The sequence below is a fragment of the Ciconia boyciana genome, chromosome 1, assembly GCF_034638445.1.
Source record: "Ciconia boyciana chromosome 1, ASM3463844v1, whole genome shotgun sequence".
NCBI lineage: Eukaryota > Metazoa > Chordata > Aves > Ciconiiformes > Ciconiidae > Ciconia > Ciconia boyciana.
The window spans coordinates 15668295-15693408 of record NC_132934.1 but is presented as its reverse complement, the minus strand read 5'-3'; the positions used below and the strand labels follow the sequence as shown (position 1 = coordinate 15693408).

Genomic DNA, 25114 nt, shown 5'->3' with positions numbered 1-25114 from the left:
GTGGAAAGCGCTGGTTCAGGAGCCTGTCCCGCTTCCTGCTGCTCGAGCCCCCTCCTCTCCTGAGGTACTTCACGGGCGCGAAGGGCCTTCCAGCTACCACGGCATGCAACAGTGGTGACCGTTTTCCGTTTACGTGATTTTAGCAACACAACCTTTTTATTGGGTGAAAATGCAATGTCTTTTTAGAACAGCTTTACAATATTTTTTTTTCTACCAGAAGCCTGGCTCCTCCCCTGCCAACAACGGACAGACAAGATGTGTAAAGGAAGTAGTTACTGATACACACTCAGATGTTTAGGTTAATTTATTTTCAGTACCTGTTCTTTGGTACAGGTATTAGTAAAGCTGGAAAATACGCACAAGTATTTTCTCAGTGAAGAGACCAACTAATTAAAACAGCTGTACATCTTTACAGCACATAAAAAGCCTTGCTAACAGAATCCTCCACTGCATCAGCACAAATGCTACCAGCAAAAACTCTTGTGATAGAAATGTTCGATACCTTAATTTTGTTGTAACTTATTTTCCCAAGCTGTATTTTAATGTATTTGAAGAGACTTCAAGGTTTGCTGAACTTATAAAAACATTCAGTGCTTGCCAAGAAAAAAAAAAAAAACCAAGCTAAACCTTCTTCCAGGTCTGAAACTATTACAAGCCTATTTCTTAAAGATGCACCCCGTTACGGCTCAAGCAACTTACTCATTAAAAAGCACCAGCCACTAAGATCTGTATTATATTACAACCACCATCTTGCAAATGACTACTGAAGTTAAATGCTAGCGCTAATAAAAACTTAAAAAAATACAAATCTCTTACTACCAGTCTTTAAAGATTTGTACAGAACATGTAAATAGGAAAACACTTTGTTAAAATTAAGTCATTTTTGCAGTTCATTCAGCGTAACCAGGTAGTATTCAGTTGTGTCTGGTTTTTTATGCTTGTGTCCATTTTCAAAACTTCTCGAATCGCCATGGTAGCATAAGTGGATGGGGGAAGGGAGAACTCCATCTTTAGTGCCCTGAATTTACCATCTATCATAAGGGGTAAGAAAAGCAAGAAAAAGTTGTTAAGGGCATAAATAATGCTTATGCTGGATGCCATCTAAACTGGACTAAAATATTCCACAACCAACCCCCCAACCCATTAAACAAAACAACCACCACCACCACACTCCCATTTACAATCCACAGTGGAATTTCATAAAACAACTTCTTTTTAACATTTTCTCTCAGCAGGAAGTGATGTTTTGGGGGTTTTTCTTCTTTTAAAAGCAAAATAAACTTTTGTTCTTTCAAAACTGAATTCCTAGCCTCTCTTCACTTTTTCTTGTGACTAGAGTTATATAAAAAAATTTCTATTGAATTCTGTTAAGTATTTGAGCAGTCCCTTACATTCAGCACAAATAATACATGCTCAAGCATATAGACAATTTGTGGCTTAATTGTACCTTCATGCATTTCACAGACATTTATTGCTAAGCATTTCCTCGATTTTACATATGTCTATAAGAAAATGTAACAGTCAATACAGACTGCTGGAAGAATTGATCGCACTCTTCAGAAATAAGGGTCCTTATTTAGACACCTAACTTTTGGTATCTTTAATACCATTGCTTAACAGTCTAGTTAAATGAAAGCTCTTCCTTAAAAGAGCTTTCAATATGTAGCAGTTCAAAGCAACAGCCAGATCAAACTTCTATTTTGCAAACATCAGCAGAAAAATCAACTTACGTGTAGGAAGAACTGGTAATGGTTTTCCTTCCAGCTTATCCAAATCCGTAGGAAATAATGGGATTCTGGGATCATCATATGCAACAACCTCCCTTTATAATATACATAAGTTTGTAAATTTATTAATTTTTCATTATTTAGAATAAAATTATATATTTTATTATTTTATATAAATTTTTAATTTTATTAGAATAGTATTATTTATTATTATTCCTATTTGGCAGTTAAAACTGAAATGGGATTTGTAATAAAATAAGGTGGCATTTATGGTGCAGTAACTGGTAAAGCTTGATGTAGTAGACTTCGCCTCTGTTTGATGAAGATTACAAAAAAAAAAGTGAGAAGGTTCTGTGCATAACTCATCTGTTTTCCCTCATGGGCTGTCAGAATTTCCAGCTATACAAGTAGTATAGTTTATGAAGTTATGGGAAGAATGGTGTCAATTCTAAGAATACTTTGGGGGCGCCTTCATTTTGAAGAAGGCCATCTAAACTTCTTTGAAAGGGCTTAAATACATATTCTACTCTTTCTGCCACTCATTTAACAGAAATCATTCCATATGTAATGACGAGGCTGAACAAGTAACTGGGAAGTAGATAAGCTTTAAACATCAGCACTAATTAGAACAAAGTGTAAACATTTGTATTTTTTTGTCTCCCTCCTAAACCCTCTATTATTTTTCTGTTCATCAGTCATCAAGTCTTTCTGCACATTTGTACAGTCACCTGTTTAAATTTATTCAGTTGCCGTGACAACTAGGTTGTATCTCTAACAACAGTGATTTAGCAGGTTTAAGTGCTACAAGTCTTTCTGATTGACAGATAGGTAATTGAAGACCAACTTTCTCATAGCAAGACTACAAAAAAAACCTGTTTTGAATATTATCTATCATGGTTTCAACATAAATAATTATCTATGAAGTGTTCAGGCAAGCCCTTGCAAGGAGTGCAACAACTAGACAGATGTCTTGATGCTCACACATCACAGAACCAGAGGACCAAGGAAGAAGTAAGGCTATGGTTCAACTTCAACTGCATAAAAAACATGAGGGAAATGCACAGAGATTCCTCCTTACCTATGCTTCAGTCTACATGTATGTCCCATGGGTCGATCTAATGGTTCTTGTACTTGGTCATCCCACATATACTCTATGCTGTCAACTCAAGTGTAACTTCCTTTATCCTCTGTACTTACCAGTTGACATTCTGAGGTCGAATGATAATCTTTCTGTATGCTCCAGAAAGTGAATAATCTCTGATCTTATGCCTCATGTTGTTGATATCGAGATTGTCAGCTACTAGCATTTCCTTGTAGGCCTCACCAACTGCAAGAGAGGAAAATTTTTAATAGGAGAGAGCGTAGTGCAGCCAATTGAAACAGCCCTTTTTCATGGATCATTCCTTCCCTTGTATTTAGTAGTTTTCAGCATATATGGGATAAATGTTACATAGAGGTTTGAAACTACTTATTGCAAATCTTATTACCTACAATGTTTGCTTCTACAACCTGATTAGTAGAGGCAGTAACCAAGAAAGAATCTTAGCAAATCACAATTTCAGTTGAAAACAACATTTACAAAATATTTTATTGACATTGCATTGACATCTTATGCATGCTTTCCAATTATCTAAACTTCACGAGACTAATCTCAGGTATATAGGCAGGGCGGGGGGGGGCAGACTACCCATTGCTCTATCTTTGAAAAAGCAGCAGAGTGAAATGAGCCAAGAGCGCCCTCTGAAGAAATTAGCCGGTAGGGACCCTTGAGGACACTGCCAACAGAAGGAGTAATTCTATTACAGTCTTGTATCCTTAAGTAAGGGTGTGTGCATGCACACCTGGGGAAGACAGGGAAGGCAATGAAAATACAAGAATATACTGCAGCTAAAATGCTGTCTGGTGCCTTTGATTTGCAGTGCAATTGCCAGCATTACTTATGCAGTTGGGAACTTTAAACAGGAACAAGTTAGGCTTCCTGTGGGCAAGTCCCAGTATAAATATATTGAATGTAAAAAATTGCAGCTTTTCTTTCCAATCTTTTGACCTAATGTGGTTCAGAGCCACCCCTCATCACAAGCAGATCTTTACTTTCCAAGTTTTTCAGAGATGGGTCATAATAGGATCCTAGCTCTAGGACTTGGCTCTGACAGGCAGAGTCTCAAGAGACTTGACTGGTCTTTTAAGGACAACCAAGTACAAGAGCAGTTCAACCCAGTACTGAGGAAAACAAGCATATGTACTGGGAGACTGGTTTGGCTAAGTAGGGAACTCATGACTAAGCTCATATGTAAAGACACATACAGTAGGTGAAAGCTAGGATCAGCTACAAAGAAGGAATATACAAACATTGTCCAGGCATGTACGGATGGTGTCAGGAAAGCCAAAGCTCAGCTAGAGTTTAAATCAGCAACAGGCATCAAGAGCAACAAGAGTCAAACTGCTATATCAGGAATGAAAGAATACAACAAGGAAAGTGTTGGCCTGCTGCTACACAAGGCAGCTGGTCTAGTGACAGATGTAAGGCTGATGGTCTCAGCACATCCTTTGCCTCAGTCTTGACCAGCAAGGTCTCCAGGCCTATGTTCCTAGAGGCAAGGTTCAGGACAGAGAGGAACTACCAGTAGCGGAAGAAGATACAGGCTGAGAGAGCTGGCTCACGTCATGGTAAAGCTTTTCTCTATCATCTCTAAAAGATGGTGGAGATCTGTGGAGGTCCCAGGTGACTGCAGAAAACCAAGTGTTGCACCCATCTTCAGAAAGGGCAAGAGGATGATCTAGGGAATTACAGACCAGTCAGACTCACTTTGGTCCCTGGGAAAAATAATGGAGCTAATCCTCTTGGAACATGTTTCTGGTCACACAATGAGAATAACAGTGAGCATGGTTTTACCAAAGGGGGAAAAAGGAAAATAAAAACAAAACACTCCACCAACCTTACTGCCTTCTATGATGAAATTATTACACCTGTGGATGAGGGGGAGCAGTGACTGTTGCTGACCTTGCCTTTGGCAAGGCTGTCGACATGTTCCCACAGCATCCTTGTATCCAAGATTAGAACATTACAGTGGGTGGACTGCTAGATGGGTAAACAACTGTCTGGCTCATCGTCTCAAAGTATAGTCACTACTGGTTTGAGCTCCACCTAGAAGCTCATTACAAGCAGAGTTCCTCAAGGAACTGGGATATGTCCTGTTAAAATGCCTTTATCAGCATATGTGGAGGAGGAGCTGGAATTCACCCCAACAAGTCTGTGGACAAAATCAATCTGGGGTGGCAGTCAATACACTCAAGGGCAGGACTGCCATTCAGAGAGACCTGGGCGGGCTAGAGGAATGGGCCAAGAGGAACCTCATGAAATCCAGCAAGGACAAAGTCCTGTACCTGACAGTGATTAACTCCTTGCAATGGTACAGGCTAGGGAGCAACTCTGCTGACAGTCACTTGGCACTCCCAGTGGAAAGGAGACTTAGAGTGCCCTGGCAGCAACAAAAGCTAATAGCAACAGGAGCTTAGCCAGTAGCTACACCAAGAAAAAGAATTACTGCCCTTTACTGGGCACTCATGAGACTGCACTTAGAATAGTGCGTTCAGTGCAAAGTAGATGCTGATAAACTTGAATTAGTCCAATGGAGGACCACCCCGATGGCCAGGGGGTTGTAGCCCATGCCCTGTGAGCAGAGTCTGAGAGAACTGGGCTTCTTTAGCTTAGAGAAGACTTAGAGGAGAACTTAGAGACTATTTGTTCTTGAAAGTTTCAGACAAAGCCCCGAGCGACCTGGACTGAATACAGGACTGACCTTGCTTTGACCAAAAGGTTGGACCAGATGGCCTCCTGAGGTCCTTTCCAACCAAAATGATTCTACATTAATAACAAGATCATATTCCATGCAGATAATTGTAGATCACTCAACCTATTCCATTACAAACAATTTAGATCCAATATACTGTATATACAGGAGATGAAAGAGATGCTTTTTTTAAATTATTTTTAAAACATTCATATTGGTTAATATTTAAACAAACAGATCTGGTTCTTTTTCCTAACTTCAGGTGTTTGCTTGGGTTACAAAGTCTAGAAGTTTGGTTTGTTTTCTAATTTAAAAATCAAATGCATACACTCTTCAGTTAACATTTCACCATTTTTTTCCCCCTTGTGCTGAGATAAATAACTTTTGCTCAGTAAAAAATTTCTTTCTTTGGAAAAGTTACTAGCTAAAAAGAAATATGAAACAGATTTATGTTAAATGAAACAAGTTACAATGCAGACTATTATTTTCACAATGGGAGAGGCTGACAGTAATGGATTAGAGCTCTGAAATAGTGTAGTTTTTTAATGGTCACCAAGGTTGCATAGATCTAATCTTCCCTTTTTTAAGAACAATCTTAAAGCAGACTTACATTTTCAGAGTAAGTTAACAGTCAGACTTACTTTTATGCTTTGGATAAATAACATCAAATCCAGGCAATGGCATCACTACATCGTGGATACTGTAGTTATCAACATCTCCTTCTTCGATATGAACGGCTGTGGCTACCATCAGGACAGAAAAATGAAGAGTTACCAGTATGGATACCTGTGACAGTTAACCTTAGCTAAATTTAAAAGTGAACCACTTCACTGAAACAAGCCTACTTTGAGAGGGATAACTACTGTGTTTTATCTCCACTTAACAGACAACATTTCCAAGAAAAGAAGAAACAGTCTTCAAGGCTGTCACAGTTACCAGCAGAATCACAGCCGGGTTTCCAGTGACTTTTAAAGCGGAATGAAGTAAGGACTGCTAGATGAACAGTCCCCTTACCAGGCATCAGGCATACATGAAGGAGAAACACTGTGGATATTCTCACCCCAGGGAAATGCCAGAGCAAATCCAAGTGAAGAAAGTTTTAACTGCGTGGAGCCTCTGCTTTACAAGATGCTAATGCAAACAAAAACTTCTGTGGTTAAAACTTAACATCCTTCCATAGTTCTCCATAGCTCAACTAGGTTTGAGTTCATTCTTGAGAACAATCAGTCCTTCAGAGTCTCTCTTCCCTATCCAGCTATTTGGAGCAACAAGCAAACCAACAGCTCATGGAACTGTAATACCTAACTTCCAATTCCTTGCAAAATTTGACTAAAACTGGCCAAAGGATTCAGAAGTCACTGGACCAAAATGGGTGAGAGGGAAAAGAACATATGTAAGCAGTATCACATAAACAGATATGTGCCTTGTTTTCCCAGGAATTTGAACTACACAGCATCACTGGCTTTTTGTTTGTCTGATTTTACCTCCTTTAAGTGTGAGATCTCCTGGTACAGCTCTAAGCCCATATTCTTCTATTCTCTTGCTCACCATATTATTCCACAGATAACTCTGGTAGCTATGAATATACATTAAACGATTATTTCTTGGTATCTAGAGGTAAAGAAAAAAAAAAGGGGGAAACATTAGAAAGATGTATTCTTATTTTTTTTCCTCTCAATCATAACCAAAAAGGCATAAATTTGAAATGTTACCTTCTCCAGCAACAAGACTAGCACAATTTCTTGGTATACAGATTTGATTTTTGTTCATTATTTGGGAAAAGGGTATGTGAAGAAATAATGCTTTTATACATTTGAAATCCACACAAAACACCCCTGTGCTTAAGTTAAAAAAAGAAAAAGCTTTTTTTTTTTTTTTAATTCAACAGCTCAAACACATGGGCTATTATAAAACACTGAATTCATACTCAACCTCTTGAAATCTTAAGTAGACTTTGCAGATGTGAAAGCACAGTGTTATTCTAATTATCTTCTTCATAAACAAGAAATTACTCCTCGGCTCCTACAATGGGCCCAGTAGTTTGCTGGTGATGAGGTATTTTCTCCAAAGACTTGATCTTGATTACAGTACTTGAAAATGACAGTGAATCCACCACCCCTATGCCAAGCTGATTCATTAGCACACTATCAGTTTGATTTATACTTTTAAAGCAACAGAAAAACTCTGATACTCAACTTTTGCACAATTCTCAGATCTGTATTATACATGGTTACTAAGTATAACTGTATTGCTTTCAACGTACCAGAGAAATTACTGTATAAATTGGAAAGCTCATTATGCATACATTAATTACAGATATCAGTTACCATGCAGCAGTACTTCAACCAAAAAGGCAGGATAAATGCAAATATTTTACACTTAACCTTCTACTCATCAAGCATCTATGAGTCTATTTCAAATTCATCATGATACCATCAAAAGTGTTTATTCAAGTAAATACCCCACAGCACTTTTACACTCACTATGCCAAATGCAGAGATTATGTTCTTCATTCCATACTTTAAGAGTCCGCGTAGAAGCTGTCCTTCCACGCACCTTTTTACAGGTAGTTTTTTGAGGGCTGCTGCTGGATCTTTAGTCTTTGCCCATTCTTCTCTGCATTTTACTAAGTATCCCTTTTCAGCTAGAACAAGGACGTAAAATAAAAATATTTTAACTACACAGCAAAAAGCATCCATCTCACCTTTGGTTAAAATAGTTGAAAAATTAAAGTTTCAGTCATGGTAATTACACAGATTAACAGAATCACAGAATAGTTGAGGTTGGAGGGCTTCATGTGAAGTCTGAGCAGACTCTGTGTATAAGTATTCAGGTCCCTCTTCATCCCCACTGCAAGAAACTGCACAGCAAGGAAAGAGAAGCAGAAGGGCAAAGAGTCTGAAGATTGCTTCTCCATTGCTAAACTGGATGAAGTTTAGCACGTGCAAAGCTGTCCTCACAAATGTCCTTTCAAATTAAAAGAATCAAAATCTAAAAGTGTTTCTCCTGAACATACAATTCTTGGAGGAGGAGAGGCAGAAATACTTGATGTATCATTTTTCAGGCCTTACCTCCTGGTCGTGGTTTTAGTATCAAATCCATTACTTCATTCCAATTGTTCTGTAGAATAGCTCTAAGATTCAAACAGTAAAGTTTATTAAGAACTGCCTAAATATATTTTAAGGAGATTTAGCCAACTTATCCAAAGAAAGAAGTATTAGTGTTTAGATTTATGCAACATTAAAAGTAGTGGTATTATGCAAGATACCTGCTGAAGCAAGTTCAGAAACAAGTTCTTTCTTAAATCCAAAATTAAAACTGGCATATGCAATATGCTAGAAAAACATTCCCAAAAATACATTAGAAGTTATACAGGGCTAAAAATAAAACTTAAAAAAAAAAAGGCAGGAGGCTGAAAACAACACATACCTGCCAATTTGATACGTAGGAACAGCTGTGGTTCCAAATCTTTGCATTCCATAGTAGTTTATGAATCCAATTTCCCTGAGAGAGTGCATTGCTTGCTCTATCTGGTTATCAGTTCCTGTTATGTTTCTAGCATTAAAAAAAAGTGTTATAGAGAGATTATTAAGCACTTACACTATTTTGTGATCCCCATAATATTAAAGCTCAACATCAACATTATATAGCACTTAAAGTCAACACTCCTGCCAATAGAAGGACTTTTCTTCTTTTTTGTAACACAAGATGCACGATATCCCTTACCTATTTAAAGGAAAAAAAAAATTCTAACAGAACTGTCTAAATACATACTAACATATTACCTGAGAACAACAGTGAAATGGTTCCCTTGCAGTTCTCCTAATTTCAGTGGATGGTTCTTGTAACTGAAGTTTCCTAATTTGAAGTTCATCAAACATTTATTCAAATGAGCAAGCCTTTGTGCAGTGATTCTAAAAAGAAACAGACAACAGTGATCAACCTATGCTTAGAAAACCAGATAGTTAAATAAATATACAAATGCCAGCATTTCAAAACAGAAAGCAGTGAGTCCACTTTCCCCAATTTTCTATTGTTGCCTTTTCAAAGTATTTTAATGAAATATCTAAAAGAAAAGCACAGATAATTCTTAAGGCTACTTATACAAGAGAAAAGGTATACCATGACAAAGACTGTTAGTACTGTTTTTTCACATCTATGTTACAGTACGCACTCAAAATGTTGCAATATTAATGTGTACTATACCCCACAAGCTGAACTCTGCTTTATTTGAGTAACTACACCATGAATACATTCCAGTTAGCACAGTCATAAACACACAGTTAAGTAATTAGCCACTGTGTAAGCTTAGTACAGATGAAGGAATACGAAATCCAGTCTGTCACCGATATCTGTCATTTTTGTTGCTAGTACTTTTGGAAGCATACCCTGTTATTTGCATCATCGAGCTGCTCTTTGACACTTCCACTAAAATTTATACCAGGACAGACAAGTTTATCAACTAGCATGGCCAGTGTACTCAGCTCAGAGCAGGCTGATAAATGGTAATGTCTCCTCTCCCACGCCATCCTTCTCCCAGGCTGTGCAGGAGAGTCGGGTACTGCGACACTACTCAACAGACACCACCAATCAGTACATTCCCCCCAATCAATGCTTACAACACACTGAAGCTCTTGGACACAACATTAAATGTGATCATGTTAAAAGTAAACGGAACAGGACCTGAGAGGGCTACACCACAAGTTTGGTTAATTGTCACCACTTTGCAAACTTGCCTTGCAGCAGCGAGAATCTGGGGCTTCTCACGATTCAAATTAATAATTCCTTTTATATGTGCAAATGTACGCACATGCAAACCACTGGGAGGAAAAATATGAACAATTAAGTAGTGAATGCCCTCCTTTTAACAAGGATTTGATCAAGTTTCTGGCTCTCAAACCTTGGAATTCCTCACTTTAGGAGTGTGGTTTTCAAAGAGTTGTAAATAGTAGTCCAGACAGAATATTCCAGCTAGCTAAACAGATACTGTAATATATGACTGAGGCATCCATCATTCTCAGTTATGGATGCAACACTAATTTCAGACCCCCAGAAACCATATAATTACGTTGGAATATGACAAAATACATTTTATTTTATCTTATTAGGCGACTTATGGGAGTAGATTAAGGCAGGAAAAATTGCTCATCATTTGTTGTCCCTTCTGGCTACTCACAGATGAGCAAAGGCAGTGGTTAGCCTTCTCTGGCACTGTTCAGAGAGTTCAGTGAGAAAGAAAGTAGGATTCCAGCTGGAGGAAGGGGGAAACAAAAATCAGGAAGGAAGTGGGACAACTTTCACTGTGTCGTTCTGTTTTTCTGCTGTTGCACAGGAGCCATGCAGCATAAGAGCACATAGGCAATTTGGCCCACTGCTTCAGCCAAATACATGTATCCAGCCTATGACTCAGAGCACCACTAACTAAAAATACTAGCAATCACCATGGAATAAAAAAGGATTACAGCATCTTCATTAATACATGTGCTTTACAAGATCAGGACCTGAATCCACCATTTGTGTCACATGTATACTGAGTTTTCAAGGTATTTAGCGAGACATTCAAGGTATCACGGTAGGAGTGCAAATACTCCAGTATATTTTCACTTACCTAAGAACAGCAATCTCTTGAACTGTTATAGCCCTTTTATCTTTAGTTCCCATGTAGGAAAATATGTTTGGCTTCACTCTTAAAAGCAACAGTAACAGATATTTCAGATGAAATATTTCAGATATTTCAGATATAACAGATAAAATAGCCACAGATCAAATGTAATTTTCAGCATAATTACCTAGAATTATTAATCTTCTATACTAAAAACAGAAAACATACATATATTCCCCAGAACTAGTCTACAATTTGACACCCCTGAATGTGACATTTTCTAATCCCATCCATAAGTACATAACACACAGGGAAACTTCTCTGTTTTAATTATATGCAGATAGATTCACTTTTACCACAACTGTGCTTTCAGAATATGAGCTTTGAAGTACTTCTTTATATACATCTACTCAATGCACAAATGCGCAGCCACCACTAATTTCACTTAAAAAAGCATGTCCATTTCTTCCTTAAACTTCAAATAACATGTCTGTGTGAATACCATGCATGCACATTATGTGAGAATATGAGAAGTTAATTTAAAATTTGATCCATTTCTTTCCTTGAGAGGAAAATTTCCTTTCCTTTCCACTTTGTACCTTACAGTCTGTGTTACATAGGGAATATTTCCAGTTATTCCAGCTATGGGCACCAGGGGGTAGCAGGATTGCCATTACATACATTTTTCCACCCAACTACACTCCTATCATTCTGTTCTCGAACACAAATACTAGTAGTATATGGGTTAGAGTCTAGATTACAAACATTTATTTTTGGACAGGAAGGGTGAGGGAGAAGGAGGGGAGATGTGGGGAAGTTTCCCTACGAGTAGATCACCGAATTGACCCAATTTTAAAATAGTCCTTCCTCTGCAATTCACTGTGTTCACATCACGCCTTTGGCAAATCTTTTTGTTGCTGCACTTGATGGGTTGAAAGGAACTAAGACTGTGTTGCCATGGAGAAATTAATACATAGAACAACAGTTTATCAACTGTAACTGCTTAGTAACTGATCAGCATATTATCAGAACAATAACTGACAGGTTCATAACACACTTGTATATATTCACACACTGGGAAAAAAAACCTGGCTTTTAATTCAGGTTACACACATTGAGGCTTTGAGCTACCGATCCTTTCTCAGATCAGCCAACTTCAATTGGGGACCTTTTTCCATTGAAGTAGTAGGGTACAGTGTTTTAAATTTCTTGGGATCATTTTGTTCCATTCTCACCTCCTTCCAATACTTACAAGTTTCAAATTTGATATTCTAAAATAACTTTTTTTTTTTTAAACACTGGCTACAAATTAGGCAACACTTGTGTTGCTATTACATAATTCTGAAGCATAACATTTACAGTAACATGAAACGTGCAGGGGGAGGACTGCGTGCTAGCCAGGCTGGCAGAAACAACAGACTTACCTTAAAAATTTGGACAGGACATTAATTGCATCCATAGTATCTTTGTTCTCCTTGTACAGTACGAAGTGGCAGTAGCTTCCCCTAGATTTTGGCCAAGAGTGTTTTCTTGGATCTTTAAAAACAAAAGGTTAAAATTTGTAAAGTGTCATTTTAAAAAAAAAATTAATTAATATCTTTGCCATTGCAGCCACATTTAAAACAAATATGCAAGAGTCAATTTCTGCTAATTTCCATCTGCTTTTTAAGAAAAAAGTGAATTACTTACAGCAAAAGCTACAAAGCACATTGAAAAAGACCTCCCCTTCCGCTGGGCTGTAAATTTCTCTTTAATCAATTCTGTCACCTAGAAAATCTTGAATGAAATGGTGACAGTTCCTTTGTCATGAAATTATCTAAAAATATACCTTAGTCATTTAACTGCCATCTTGCCCGATTAAATTTCTCAAAAACATTACCATCACGCTGACTTTCAGCAACAAAAGCCACTCTACATTTCATCTAGTGCCTTCTATAATTAATAGATGAGGACCATTGGAGCCCTGTTTGTGGGAAGACTACAATTATTATTTATAGTACTAACATATTCTTTATTTCTGTAGGATTTTTTCTGTATGTCCTGCAAAAGCATGGGTCGTATCTCTACAAAAGCCTAAAAATAGTATACTCAAAAAAAATTTAAGGTGAATTTGTTTTAAAAGTCCTATGGGAGAGAGAAATCTGGCACAATAAAGACATTAACATATAATTCAAGCCAGATACTGTGCTGTGTTTAGAGAACGCCAGAGGGAGAGAGAACTTCAGCTCCTGCAGACTAACAACTGATTTACAATTCTGTACAATTATTTGGCGTTTTCTGGAGAGGGAAGAAAATTGTCAAGGTATTTGTCAAGCTTTTGTTGCACATAAAAGCCTCCAGAGATAAAACTTTCCTTTTACAATCATCCACTGTTGATGGCATTACCACGAAGGGGGATTGATTCTACATAGGTTTAGCAACCAATTTTGAGGTGCTTTGTTTATCAATTCTTTGTTTTACAAGAAAAAAACTAAGGATTTGTTTTGCTTTAAATAAGAAGTCCCTTATCTCTTGGTAGCCACCAAGCAGACTATTCCTGTTTTTGTACAAAAAGGGCTTAAGCGTCTTTTGTAACAGCGACAGCTAACCGAAAAAGCCAATCCTGTTCCAGTATATAAACACCAATACAGGAAGGAAGTTCTTGGGAAATTTTGCTCTTTTTGTTCACATTCGTTTAATAAAGCCCAGATATCCCACGCAGACAGTAAATATGTTTAATTTTCATGAAACTTTCTGGTAAAAGATAATTCTTCTTGTTTTTTTTGAGAAGCTGCCACCCATACACACACTTCTGCAAAAACAATTTTGCATGCTACCGTATAAAATACTATACATGTTGTTTTTAATCACTTAAAAATTATTGCAATGCTTGCCTTGTACCATCAGTTTCTAAGCAAAGCCCCCTCCCCATGGAGTTTCCTAGGGCCTAAACTGAGCAGTATGGTCCAAAGCCTGTTAAAAGACCTCATGCTCCTGCTGGTCTCCCTTCTGAGCCACCACTGCTCTTAAAACACAGTCAATGAAACACTGCATTCAGCTTGAAGAACAAGGTCCTTCATGAAGAACTTAGCAATCAGAAGGGAAGAGAGGAAGACAGAGTGTGATTCTCAAGGAAAGTCTTCTCCAGCTGGAATTGTTCTTTAAATGTAACTAATCCATCTTGCATACGGTCATTTCAACACCCTTCAAAAAGTGAGCCTAATCTAGGCTAGACTAAAAGGACTCTATGAATACTATATATACCAATGGGCTGCTTCTGCGCCTATCCACCGCACTGCCGGCCATGCTGAGCACTGGGAGGCTGCAGCTACAGTCCCGATGTTCAACCATTCCTCACCTTCAAAGTATTCAACTGGGTAGATGGACCAGAGGGACAGTTTGCAGTCCTTATTGCTATGTTTCAGAGTCACATTACATTTTTGACAGTAAAATCGTATTTCCAAGCCCTTTTTCCAAACCTTTTGCTGCAACTCAAAGGGCTGGAAGCTCTTTTTTAGTATCGGGATGTATGATATATACTTTTAAACTTGTATAAATACAGATAGTGGTGGCTGAAATACAGGGCTGAAGGGTAAAGGGTTGGCTTAATGAAATCAATGGAAAATTTACCATAGATGTCAAATAGTATCAAAACTGATAATTCACATCACTTAATACTGGCAGACTTTCTCTGCACCGAATGACTACTGCCTGTACTGCACTAGGAAAAGGAGGTAGCACAAGCCAAATTCTTGGCTGTTTCAGGGAATTTTAAGCATTACTTATGTGTAGGGGTTTTTAATTGTTACTAGTTTGGCCAGTCTTGTCACTATTTAGGAGGTCGTGATGGTTGGCATTTCATTTTGTTAGCATGAAATGTCAACATCTCTTACCTGTTGCAGTTCTGACCTCTGTCCCAATGCATAGCATAAAGAGCACAAAAGAGTAGCATTTAATTTTTAGACTGTCAAAGGGTTTTTAGGAGGTGAACATGCAGGTTTATGGTTATGGGATTGTTTATGCTTTAGAGAGCATCCAACAGTTAGGTGGTGGATGACAGCAATTTAGACAGTTATGCAATGGAATCGTGCAGAGGCAAACAGTGAACATATGGAAAGCTTCAGTCGGAGATGCGACAAACTTCATTTGTGAACGATGATGAAACAACAGTTTACTGACAATTTAGTAAGGCAGTATTTTAAGTATTTTGGGTGTAAACTTACTATAGACACAAAGCAGCTTCTAATTTTAAATTTTAGGAAAGTATGTTTGGTAACCTTTTACATTATCAACAAAAGTAATCAGATACCTCAGCTAATACTCGAATATTCTACACTTCTGAAATGTTTCTTGCCTGGGGAACCCACTCAGGACTAAGATGTGTTAGTGGCTATATAAACACAAAAGATAAATATAATCTGACTAGAAAGAACTTGTACTCTTAAATCCTACATTCATAAGCATTTACACACACTCACTGAAACTGCACACATCTCCACCAACATGCACAGGTGTTTGTAGCATCACAACTCAGGAATCCAAGTTTAAATCGATGATGCTCCTCTGCATCACAAGATGGTGCTCCAGATAATGTTTTAATCCTAGAGACACATCACTAAATTCTTTTCAGTGTATTTAAAAATATTTAAATTCTTTTATACAGTATCTCTTAAATCAGACTGGTCAACTTAATAACAACCACTTGACTGTACAATGGTTAAAGAATAGAAGTAGCAGAAGGAAAAAGTGGAGGTAAAACCATTACAAACCAACAGAGAACAAAACTGGCTGAGGAGAATTTTGTGCTGGTAAGTATACATACTCCATGCATAAAGCATGCAAACATACAAGATAAATAAACACATTATAATTGTACCAATAAAAGTACAACATTCCCATATTTGCTTAAAACAAGCCTTAAAAAATAACTAAATTGAATTTGGAGATGGTGTTACTTCCAATTTTAAGTTATCTCCTTATCCTTTCTCCATCTCCTTCATCTTTAAAATGAAAGGGCTAGGTTTACATACTGTCATTTGTAGTAGGTTGAAATGACATAGGAATGCAATCAGTTTAAACCAAACCAAACCTTAATACCTTTCGTTAAATGTGCAACATTCTGCATGTAGACAATCCTCTCAACTTACAGTAGCAACAAATTTGTAATAACGTTAAAAGATGTAGAACACATGACTTTATTCCCAGTAATCAAAACAGCATTTGGCAAGATTAAGGTGAATAACACCTCATTTTGAAGAATCCTTCATTACTTTGATTATTCCAAAATAGTAACTGTGATTTATAATGAACAAAGACAATTTTCTGCAAATATAATTAGCCTTGGAAGAAGTAGCCTTAAAAATCATGGTAAATATCTTATGTTTCTATAAAACTATAACTGAGAAAACAAACAGGTGCTTGTCTCTATTCAAGTCATTGAGAATTTTGTCATGGATTTTCAAAACAGTCAAGATTACGCTGTCAGTGTAATGTACGCACTTCAACTACAACCTCTTACTTCCACAACGCACACTTGCACATCTAGGTAAGTTCATGAAAGCTAAGTTCAAATAATATTGAAAATAAAACCCTTATTTTGCCTATTCCCACTGAAATAGCAAAAGATCCTCTCACTTCTAACAGGGTTGTATTTGATGAATGATTTGGAAAGAAAAACAAGTAGAAATTTAAATTGGAGACACTCCTTGCGTCCCTACTCATTTTAGATGCACAGCATCAGTTGCAAAGAGGAAAAAGCAAAGACTACATTAGGAGGTATGCTCCACTTGAAGAACTTACTAACAATTTTTATTTTGGGGATAATTTTAGCATTTACTTTACCCAACTGCTGTGATACTGGAACTCACTTGCCAGTGCTTTTTTCCCAGCAGCATGATAAGCAATAATGTATTTTTTTCCATCTCGATCTTCTGTTTTAGTCTCCAGTCCAGGAAACAAGGACTTCACAGCCTGATGGATAACTGTTCTTTTTTCTTTGGTGTCTTCAATTACCTGTGTTAATACACACACATGCAGAAACCAAATAAAGTAATACAAAAGGGGAGGGATTCTCTCAGAGTTAAATTTTGCATGCTTAAAGAAAAACCTACCAAGTCACACTAAAGTACTGAATAAGTATACTTTTAGAAGTCTGGCCTACTTACTAAAAGTAGTTTGAAAAATAATAAATAACTCTGCTACAAACCTGTCTCAACATTCACAAAAGAAAATCTCAAGATTTATTCCCCTCTTCTGTGCTTAATAAAATTCCCTCTTCTAATTAAAACTCTGGCAAAATGAAGTTTTTCTATATACATTAAAGGAAAAAAAAAGGCTAGATAAGATTACTTAATGTGTGAATGCTTATTTGAAATTACTAGATTTAATCCTACTCATCTCTGTCCCAAATTTAGCTCAACAGTTATTCTTCAATATGGGACATTTGGATGTTTAAAAATACCAAGTTTTGATTTCATTTTGTATCTTCTTATTTTTCTTGTTACAGAAGAGTGTATTTATCTTCTTTTCTATTAAAATCACTAAACACTGACCTTGAAAATAGTCTTTCATCAGGATGGATGTTTTATTTAATCCTTCTTACATACTTATCCTATAAAATACTACTAAGACAGAAAACCAAAACACTGCAAGAAAATTTTAACACCACAGATATTAAGATATGTATTTGAGTTCATGTCTACAATCCCACCAAAATCAAAATGACAACTCATGTGCATGAATTTGAGTACATCTGTAAGGCTTTACAGAACTGAACCCCAAACTGGAAACATTTCGGTATTACTTGTTGCATCATGTTCAAATCGCTCTTATACCTTACATGCACTAGAAAGCATGTACCTTCCACTCACTCACTCTCTCATCCTCCTCCCCCACCCCAAACTTCACATCATTTATTAATTTTACCTCTATGGCAACACTAGTTTCCTTATTCTTAAGAAGCTGGAGCTCCTCTAAGCGCTGCTTGTCTTCGTCTGACAAAACTGTAAATGTTTCTTCTGATGGGTCCTAATACATATTGGGGGGGGGGGGGGGGGGGGAGGAAACAAACATTCAATAACCCTCACAGAACAACTTTCAGCCTTTTCTTGTGTTTGCTTAAGGAGCACAGCCATTACCGAATCTTTACCTCAAAATTTACCTCATCATCCACTGGAACAGAAAAGTCATCTAAATGGCTCACACGTCCATCTTTGCCTATTTCATGGACAACAAAGTCTGAGTATCTGATAGGAAGAAACATGCATTAAAATTGTGTAAAAAAATTAAAATCTCACATCACATTGAGTCCTTTCCCAAGAAGCTGTTTGCTAACAGAATTAATTCAAGAATTCTGAATTCACATAATTCAATTCATGTAAAAGAAACCTCAACCATGAGAAAGCTGTACCTATTCCCACCCCTCAGAAGGATACCATGAGAACACAGAAGAAAGTCTGGCATATCTAAACACAGCAGACTTCTCTGCAGATAACCGAACACCTGCTGTAGTTATTCTGAGTCATTTTCTCACTAGCTTGTAGAGATCAGTAATGCATATCCTCAATCCCAGTCATTACTGACAAGACTCTACTGCATTGCTACAATGTGAACACAAATGCATTAACTCTGTCACTTCAAATAACCTGCAGAATGAAGTGTATGTAAGCCACTCTTTAGGGAAAGCAGGACAAATTCAGCTCTGACACATATATTCAATTATAGAGAATGTCTTTCAAATAAACAGTTACTCTGCATACTCTATGACAGCAACAAAGAATTTGACTGTGACATTTTTGATCAACTATGTCCAATAATAAAAACATCCTGACTCTAACAGAGCACAGACAGTCTATGTTACCGTTGCTAAATGATTTTTAAGTAGCATCTGCTTGTAAAGGGAAAAAAAAAGAAAAAATTCTTAGTCTATGAATGTTGAAAGATGAATAAAACTTTACCATGGGAATGTTTCTACTGTACCTCCCCCAAGCCTCCACTTGCCATACCTCTGTGCGGCCAGACATCATATTGGTAGAATTTCTTCCTGAGGAGTGTTACATGTCCTCTCTCTTATTATCTGTAGCTGTCTAGACATGCTAGTGACTGGTACCATAAAAACACCAGGACTAAATTAATGATAGGTGTTATAAACTAGGATCAAAGAAAAACTATGAACTCACAAATGTTTCTACCACCCGGCTACCTTTGGCCACCTTGGTTCAAAATTGGCAGATTTCCCAGAAGTAGGTTCAGCACAGACTGTGGTGCCCAGTGAAGGATTATGCTAGCTGCTTAATGCTGCATATAAAGATTAAATACATACATAATATGTACATATCACTTTATTATGTAAAATGATCTATCTATATATGAAGCCAGTATTTAAAAACAGGGACTTCTTGGTGTGTAAACAAGGCACCCTTAACCCAAAGCTTGCTAAGTCAGGGCAACAATGATTTGTTCAGTGTTTGTGAGTTTTTGTATTTGCATTCTATTTCAAAGATGTTATTTAATTTAAAAAAAACTAGAAGTTTCATTTAAAAAAGCTACTAAAACCCAAACATCTTAAGTATATAATGTAAAATTCCACACCCTAAGTTACAAAATTCCATTTTATGTTTTGTAAATGACATTACAACTGATCAGACTATAATTTAAAGCCTAATGGACCATCTGACAATGTCTGTGTTTAAAGACATTAACACAATAAAGCCAGGGGAAAGCAAAGAAGAACCAAAGAGGGATGGTTTCAATACCGTTCTCCAGTGCATCTTGTATCAGCACTGAAGAGTGGTACAAAAGGTGGGTGTACTGCATAAGGTTTTATGCTGTATGTTTCTGCCAGAGAGCAAGACAAACGGCAAAGGCCAGTGTAATTATGTATTTCTATCCATGCACAGCTTCTTTCTTCAGAGCTCCATTTGACAGGAAAGAAGAAAAAAAGAATAAAATAAAATTTTAAAAGTTACACCTTTCTTTCAGTCTCAGCACTAGGAAAAGAAAGTGATGAACCTCCCAAGTGGCCACACATAATCCAGTTGCATCCTGAGAGTCAGAAAAGGAAAATTGAGAACAACAGCTGCTTAACACAAGGATTAACATACATAACAAGACAAAGAGTTACCTCTCTTTTAAGATTCCAGAAAACCCTTTATGAGAGCTAACAAATTTAGTTATGCCAACATCACTTTCTGTCAGTCCATGCTTCATCATGTCTGCAAAGCTCTCTGGATCTCCATCTTCATCACTGTCCTCTAGTTCCTCATCTTCCTGCTCCTCACTTTCCTCATTGGGGATTATTTCATTTTTCGTGTCCTCAAGCAGAGATTTGTCAGGTTGTTCTGTTACAGTCTCAACGCTCTGCCCAGAGTTGTTCCCTGTCTTAGACTTCTCTGAGATCTTCTGTCTTTTAATTTCATCTGCATTAGCCACATCATCCTCAGAGCGAGGACGTTTCAAGGATACACTATTCATTTCTACAGTTTCCATGTTTAAGGCACAGTGTAGGGTAGAAAGCCCTGAGGAGCAAGAAGAATGGCTTATTTCCTGTCTGTTTAAGAGCAATATCAATACATAGTCTCTTCACTCCAAGGACTCTGCACCCTGCAACAGTTCAGGAAAACCACATAACTTTCTGCATTTTTAAGTTAAACATCAAGTAAAGATTTTGTACAGCTAGAAACAATATGTACTTGGGAAGAGAGAAGGGAGATGTTAAGGGGACTTAATACCCACCAAAGGTGGCATGCATGTTAGGCTACAGAAGAGCAGGATTCAATACTACACCAACCATTTACCACCATTGTCACTCTTGCCAACTCTTACCACAGCTGCATCCAGCCCTATGCACACAGGCTCTGCTGTCGATAGCAATTTAGTGTCTAAGAAACTTTTTGTTCCCAAGCCTTCTGTTAAACACAACTACTTTCAATTATTCTTTGTTCTACCAAGATTCTATCTTGCACAGATTGAAAGAAGATGGCTCAATTCCCCCAAACCTGAAATCTCATCTCTTCTAACACGCACAATCCCACATGGAAGTCAAGGTGGCAGCAATTCAGACCAAAAGATAAGCGGGATGAGATAACAAAATCGTTGAATAAGTGGGACAAACAAAACAACAAGGAAGTGAAATGATCTCCGAGAAGAACATGACTACTCACGCTGGTGGAGCAGAGTTCTGACTCTTCCCTGGCAATTTGAGCTGCCACCTTTGTGTCAGCAGAACTAGTACCTTCAGGTCTGAAAAACAGAGGAAAACTAACTCTTTGAGAAAGTTTTAGGCAAAAACACCCAACTATGAAAACATGTATGACTGTGATCATTCCAGAAACTGCCCACCTCTGAACCCAGGTATCAGTAGTTGTATAGGAGCAGACACTACTCAGACAGACAAGTTAATAACGAATACAATTGTAAAAGTGTTACCAAGCTAGTGACATAACACAATATTGCTATTTAGCAAGCTACAACAGAAAAGTTTGGTTTTATTTCTATGTTTATGAAAGGAGACCAGAGTTCCTATAATTAGGCAATGACAGGACCTTTCTCCCAGCATCACCCAACTGGCACACTGGTGTGCTGGGGATAAACCGCAGGTTTTTGTACCAGGGGGCTGCATGGGAGGAGGCCATCAACTGCCCTGTGCTGGTCATGGCCAGTTCCAGCTGACCCCATAATGGACCAAACCCATCACCTGCCAAAACTCCAACTCATCAGATGAACACACAGCACCTCTGCTCTGGCTTATTTAAGAAAAGGAGGAGCTGTCAGTGGCAGAAGGTACAGAAGGAGGTGTGTGACAGCACGCTAAAAAAGGGGCGGGAGGCACGGGGAAGGCGACATTGTTGGGGACGTGGCTGGAGATGGAAGGAGGCTCTCCCCACCAGAGCAGGGACATCCCTGAGACGACTGCAGCCTGTGAAGGTGCCCACACTGGGGCAGGGATTCCCCTAAGGGGACTGTGGCCCCTGGAGGAGCCCACACCTGGGGCAGGGACACCCTTGAGGGGATTGTGGCCTGTGGAGGGGCCCATACAGCAGCAGAAGAAATGAGAAAGAAGGAGCAGCAGAAAGAAACTTCCATGCACCAACCCCAAGCTCTTGCACCACCACTGCCTTGCCCAAGGGACGGAGTGTAACCTGTGGGGACAACCAGGAGAGGGGAGACGAGGAAATCAGGGGAGGGGAGGTGTCTGGAGTGAAGGAAGGAAAGGAGTTTTCCCCAAGTGTTTGTTTAACTGGTTGTTGTCTTTGTATCTCACTAGACAAATCACTAATTAAAAGTTTATGTTAACTGGCAATAAATTAAATTAAATTCCCCAAATCAAGACAGTTTTGCCCACAACAACAGGCAAGTTTCTAAATTAATAGGATTCAAATGTGACTAAAATTAATCTAGGCACAGAGCAGTAATTTAGAGCTACACACATCATCCTGTATTATTTCTCCAGTCACTAGATAGCATATTCTATTTAATTTTAAAGGGTATGTTTTTAAAGGAAGACTCATTACTAACTCAATAATCACCACATGCTAGGTTGTTAACTAACTGCTACCAGTTAGCTGTTAGCCACTGCTGATTTCATTGCCTGGACCCTGTGTTGTAGAGGTCACAAACTTAGGGTAAAGAGGCAGGAACAACTGTTTTAGAAACACCTGAAGTGTTTAGCTCAAATGAAGAACTGAAAGTGAACGTTAGATAAAAGAATGGACGAAAGGGAAATAAGGAGAGACTTATAAAAAAAGTGTATGTGATGCCTGAAGAGAGGAGTGACAAAACACATGCAGAAGATAGCAGAACAATTAGCAAATCAATGTACCTTCAAGCAGAAGGCACCCATTTCAGTTTGTCCTCAAATACAAACAAAGTACATAAAATCCTTCTTTAAACATAAAAAAAATAAAAAAGTCATACCCAAGAGAAGCAATTCACCAGCATTTCCAGATTCTTACGTTCCCAAATTTACAGAGCCTGCGTTATAAAGCACTGACGTGGACAAGGCTTCTAGATGGCTTGTGAATGTCTTCGCATGCCGAACAAAACACCACTCGGCACAGTGAAATCCTCTGAGACACCTGCCATAGGAGGTAACAAGACAAATCTCGTGTTTCTAAAATAAATTTGTAATACCTAGTTATCGAATGATACAAACTGTTAGAAGAATTCAACGTTGGCCACAAATACTCCAAAGTTGTCAGATACGGCCTATTCTCACAGCAGAGGAATGGCTCGCATATAACAAAGTACTATCTTGTGCCAAATGATGGCCATCATCTCAGAAAATTTCTGCAGGATAATTACTTGAAGGAGCAAGTTGAAGCAAGTGGGGCACACACTGTCTCACTTGTGCAGACTGCTAGTGAGAGGCGCCTATTATTTTTTGACAGCTGCTCAACGGCCTCGGTCCTTTTCCTAGCAAACAGGTGCTTCCATAAAAGCCAGAATCTGCATAAACAGCAACTCCGCAGCAATTTTAACAGAGACCATGTTTTAGCAGAAACTGAATTTACTACTACAAATAAAGGGCTTGATTCTCCCCAGCAAGAAATGCTGAGCGATTACTTCTGGTGTGGTACCTGTCAGGCACACGCACACAGGCTGGGGGGGGGCTATGGCGTACTTCCCACTTAAAACAATAAATAAAAGAGTAGGCGTACGCCAGCGCTGGGTGCGAAGCTGGTTTCTCACGAGACGAGGCAGATCGGATTAAAAGGCGACCGACGAGAGGGCACGATGATACAGCAGCGCCCGAAAATAACCCCTTCGGGCGGGCGCAGCAGGCAGCGGGGAGCCCGCCCGGGTGCAAAAAGCGTCCCCCAGCCACGCGGCTGGGAAGCCCGCAGCGGCTCGGCACCTACGCGGGCATTTCGTGCCGGGGGAGCGGGCCGGGCAGCCGCAGCAGGCAGCGCTCCGGGCGGGCCGGGCCGGAAGAGCGGCGGCAGGTCCCGCGGCCCGGCTCTGCCGCTGCCGGCCCCGAGGCTGCCGGGGCAGGGCGAGAGCAAGCGAAGGGGCTGGGGCAGGCGGGAGGAGAAGGAGGCAGCAGGAGAAGAGGGCTGCCGCTGGGGTCCCGGCACCACGCGGCTGCCGCCCGCCCGCCCGCCGCGGGAGCCCCGGAGCGGCCGAGGCAAGCCCGGCACAAGCGGGGGAGAAAGTTGCCCGAGGCCGAGCCCCCCCCCGCCCCCCGCCCTGGCCCCGCGCCCGGGCTGGGAGCGGGAGCCTGGAGCCGGCCCCGCCGCGGAGGCCGCGGCTGCCGCCCGCCCTCCGAGGAGCCCTGGGCGGCCGCGGCTGCCGGGGGAGGGCGCGCCTCCGCCCGCCGCCAGGCGGGAGCCGGGGAGGGGGTGCCACTTACCCGCACGCCGGCACGGGAGGACGGACCAGGCGCCAGCGCCGCGGGGAAGGAGGCGGCGGCGGGAGCGAGCGGCGCGGGCCCGCCCCAGGCCCGCGTGTGTGGAGGCGGCCTCCCGCCTGCGCCCGCCCCCGGCCGGCCCCGCCGCAGCGGCCCGGTCCAGCGCGGCCCAGCCGGCGGGGAGCTCTCCCGCCCGCCACAGCAGCCGCTTGCCGGCGGCAGCACCTCCGCGCCCCGGCAGACCCCCCGCAGAGCCGCGCTCTGCGGTACGGGGCTCGGCCGCGCCTCCCGGAGGGAAAGCGGCGAATAACCCCCGGCGCTGGCCGCTGGCTGGAGCCCGCGGGGGCGCCGGGTTGGGTCCTGAGGCGGAAGGAAGGAGGCGCCATTAGCAGGGCGCCTTGCCACAGCGTAATCGTGTCTAATTAAAGAGTTTCCAGGCCGGGCCAGCCGCACGGGGGGGTGGCGGGGAGCGACGGCCCCGGCTGCTTCCAGCGAGGGCAAGGTGGGTGCGGGAGAGCCGGGCGGGGCGGGAGGGGAGGAGGTGGTACCCACCGAGAGGCTGCGCTTGCACACGCTTCTGCCACCTGTGGCCTGCTGAAGCTTCCTTGGACAGTAAAAAACAGTTTGAAGCATCTAGGGGAAGTGGACAAGAGTTTACAGAAGAACAGCA

General features: G+C 40.1%; 1 protein-coding gene across 4 annotated transcripts; it reads right to left on the bottom strand.

The window, feature by feature from the left end:
• Nucleotides 1–149: 149 nt before the first annotated feature.
• PUS7 (pseudouridine synthase 7) lies at nucleotides 150–24739 on the bottom strand. 4 transcript variants are annotated; one of them, XM_072859421.1, is made up of 18 exons: nucleotides 24448–24739; nucleotides 23013–23173; nucleotides 21260–21338; nucleotides 20221–20699; nucleotides 18247–18343; nucleotides 18024–18125; nucleotides 16967–17111; nucleotides 12545–12656; nucleotides 11127–11204; nucleotides 9304–9432; nucleotides 8948–9073; nucleotides 8590–8651; nucleotides 8002–8162; nucleotides 7003–7129; nucleotides 6160–6261; nucleotides 2925–3054; nucleotides 1731–1822; nucleotides 150–1031 (listed from the first exon to the last, which is right to left on the bottom strand). In XM_072859421.1, exons 4-18 carry the CDS (start codon nucleotides 20583–20585, stop codon nucleotides 895–897), a joined length of 1965 nt encoding a protein of 654 aa, XP_072715522.1. In that variant the 5' UTR covers nucleotides 20586–20699; nucleotides 21260–21338; nucleotides 23013–23173; nucleotides 24448–24739; the 3' UTR covers nucleotides 150–894. The 4 variants fall into 4 exon arrangements, with proteins under 4 accessions (XP_072715522.1, XP_072715521.1, XP_072715527.1 ...); XM_072859420.1 differs by having other exon boundaries at nucleotides 20221–20614; XM_072859426.1 differs by lacking the exon at nucleotides 24448–24739 and adding an exon at nucleotides 23756–24235 and having other exon boundaries at nucleotides 20221–20614.
• Nucleotides 24740–25114: the final 375 nt, after the last annotated feature.